Consider the following 3,208-nt stretch of genomic DNA (forward strand, 5'->3'; position numbering starts at 1 on the left):
TTTGATTTTTTTTAATGAAAACCTGCCTGCAGGTTTAGAAGGAATGTTTTCTTTTTTAGAAATAATAACATTTTTGGCAGTTTTAATAAACTTTTTATTAAAAATAATTTTGGTGATATTTGAGAAAACCATTTTGGCAATTTTATTTTTTCTTTGCAAAAGTTTGGTGATTTAACAAAACATTTTGGCTTTATTAATGAAAATATTGTTGGCTTCGTTTTTCTTAAAATCTTTTAAAAATCACCAAAATTACACCATTTATCAGAAATTATTGTTGGATTTTCGAATTGCTGACAGTCCTTGAACACCTCATGTGTTATTATACAGGTTTATTTCAAGACTTTTCCAAAACTTTATAGATTATAGTGTATTTAGTTTTCCAAAACATTTACAGGCCTGGAAATTGTAATTCCATGACTTTTCCAGGTTTTCGATGAACTCTGTAAACAACTTTTGTATGAGTGCTAAATAGTCGTGAAGTTTTTCTACGTCCACTTTAAACAGACAATTGTGAACCCAAGTTCAGTTCCACTTCCTGTTCTCGTTCTCCGTCCGAAACTGTTGAAACTGCTGCTCGTACCGACTGCCGTCACCACGACTGCCTCACTAATTTAAATTTTACTGCTGATAGTACTTTGACTTGCAGTTCTTGTACTGACTCCTCCCAGTTTTCGTGGTATTCTGAGTGTAAATCAAGAGTTTTATCTCCGTGTCGTTGATGTTTGTTTACCTGCAGAGTCCCGTTCAGCTGCTCGTCAGAGTCCCAAAGCATCCTGGGAAACTTGGTGCCCTTAAACACAAACAGTAAAATGTCCAGATCAATAATCAATCATCTGGTTCGATCAGTTTTAGTGCAGAGAGACATGATTGTGTGTGTGTTGATGCATGTGTCCTAAATGTAGTCCAGATTGTGTATTTGAGTGTAATCAGTGAATTTGCAGCTCAGCTCCTACAATAAGTCTAAAATACACTGTGGAAACTAAATAGTTACATTCAGACTGTTCAGGTCCAAAAATGCTCCATTGAAACCCATTCAAACTGACATTTTTGATCCTCAAAAAAGGTGACTTAAAAGGTAAAACATATTGGCCTTCTTTTTCTTTAATTTTTCTTTTTTGGCAGATCGATTCCTCTCTGCAGGTTAACGCGTCCTCACCTTGTCCATCAGGCCGATCTCGTCCCCGTAGTTGATGACGGGCGTCCCGGGCAGTGTGAGCAGCAGCAGCTGGTGCAGTCTGACCAGGGCCGGACCCACCAGCGAGGCCAGGTGGCCCTCTGCCGGCCCCCCGAGGCTCCAGGCCAGTTTCAGCTGGCTGTGGTTCGAATACAGGAGCTGCACGGACTGAGCGTGCTCCATGGCGTCCGCGCCGCCGGGGCGGAGGACTCTGGATATCAGCAGGTCGACGCCGGTAGAGGAGAGGAGGGCGGAGACGTCCTCAGCCGAGGAGCGCTCAGTGAGGCCGATCAGGACTCTGAAAAATAAAATATAGATATTTATACACACTGAGTTTTTATTCAAACACAAAATTCTTTTTCAAGTTGAAATTGAGTTTAATTTTGATACTTGTACTTTTGATACTTTACTTTGTAAACATAGTGAGCCTCTAAACGTGTTTTTCTTTCACGTTCTTCAAATTAACTCTATATGCATTTTTTATTATTTTTATTTTACATTTTTCAGTCATGAGGACTTGCAGATTTGTGTAAATGTGGAGGAGGTGCTGTATTTATTTGGAAGATTTTCTTATGTGACGCTCTTCTGTTCTCTTTCTGTTATTTTTAAATTAATGTGTGTGTCCAAAAATCTGAGATGTCGAACAACAGAAACAAAATGTTGGTTGTTTGTTGGAGCTGCTTTGTTTAACTTTGTTGACCTGAATGAGCTAATAATAACAACAACAGAATAATAATAATTACAATGATTATAATAATAACAATAATAACAATCATGGTGTGTGACATCTTGCTCGTCCCACTGTGGTTACTGACCTCTTGTTTTTGGAGTCCTTCTTGGTCCCGTTCTGGACAATGGCTCGGATGTCGGTCCACAGAGACGGCACGACGGTGGAGACCCGCTCCACGCCCGCCAGCTGCACGCCATCCACGTCCTCATTCATCCAGAACACCAGAGCGGACTGAGGACAGACGCACGGACACAGAGACACATTTTAGTACCAACAGTGGTGGAGTATTAAGGAATTATTATTACACATTTTATTTTTAGAACCGCAGTTCATTTTTTTTAAAGAGGCTCGAAAACTTGTGAAACTTGGCACACAAATCAGAAAACTCGATATCGGAGCCTCATGATCTGATGCGTCTCTGCAGCACCTCCTGAAATAAATAAATACATAAATGTCTCATCGCTGAAATTTGGGGAAATGCATATAAAAGAAATCTAGATGCACATGTCTCCTGTTCAGCCTTGTCTGTCTCTTTGTCTCTCTGTCCTGTCTCACCTTGAGTCTCTCAGCCACGTTGGTGACGCTGGTGTTGGAGAACCAGGGTCCAAATGATCCCTGATAGTTTGGGGTCAGATCCAGAACCACAGAGATACCTGCAGACAGACACACACACATGCACACACACACACACACACACACACACACACACTATTATAAAGATAGTTAAGCCCTGATACAGTATCATTGATCATATAACTGCGATTTCAAACCTTTTGCGATAACAAATATCACGGTATGCTGCAGTCTCAATGATGTTCCCAAAGGAAAATTTCAAATAAGTTCAGTCTGTTCATCTCCCTTCAGTCATTTTAATGCAGCTTGATTTTATTTATTATTATTATTTATTATTCCTGCAGTCCAACTAAAGTTTATTCATACTTGAACTGTTAATAATTTACATGATACAAAAATCGACGTTTGGTGTCTGCGTATCGATTCCATCACAGTACGAATGTGTAATATTTATAAACGTCCTCACCCTTCTTATGAGCCGCCGCCACGAAGTCTTTGAACTGCTGCAGACTTCCTGCCTCAGAGGACACCTCCTCAAACCGCAGGGACAACACGTCGTCTCCCGGAGCAACGTGGATCGGACCCACGACCACACCGCCGACCTTCAGATCAGACAGACCGCTGAGCCGCTCCTCCACACCTGAGCAGGAGCAGGAGGAGAGAGAGGAGGAGCAGGAGGAGAGAGGAGGAGCAGGAGGAGAGAGAGGAGGAGCAGGAGCAGGAGGAGAGAG

At 41.6% G+C, this 3,208-nt stretch overlaps 1 protein-coding gene across 1 annotated transcript; it reads right to left on the reverse strand.

The window, feature by feature from the left end:
- Window positions 1-574: 574 nt before the first annotated feature.
- LOC121965655 (4F2 cell-surface antigen heavy chain-like) lies at window positions 575-3,202 on the reverse strand (the record flags this gene model as incomplete). The annotated part of the gene is made up of 5 exons (XM_042515789.1): window positions 575-790; window positions 1,157-1,472; window positions 1,990-2,135; window positions 2,460-2,557; window positions 2,944-3,202. Coding segments are annotated over 5 exons (1,020 nt in total), but the record flags the coding sequence as incomplete, so codon positions are not given.
- Window positions 3,203-3,208: the final 6 nt, after the last annotated feature.

Source organism: Plectropomus leopardus, unplaced genomic scaffold, assembly GCF_008729295.1.
Source record: "Plectropomus leopardus isolate mb unplaced genomic scaffold, YSFRI_Pleo_2.0 unplaced_scaffold21086, whole genome shotgun sequence".
Classification (NCBI taxonomy): domain Eukaryota; kingdom Metazoa; phylum Chordata; class Actinopteri; order Perciformes; family Serranidae; genus Plectropomus; species Plectropomus leopardus.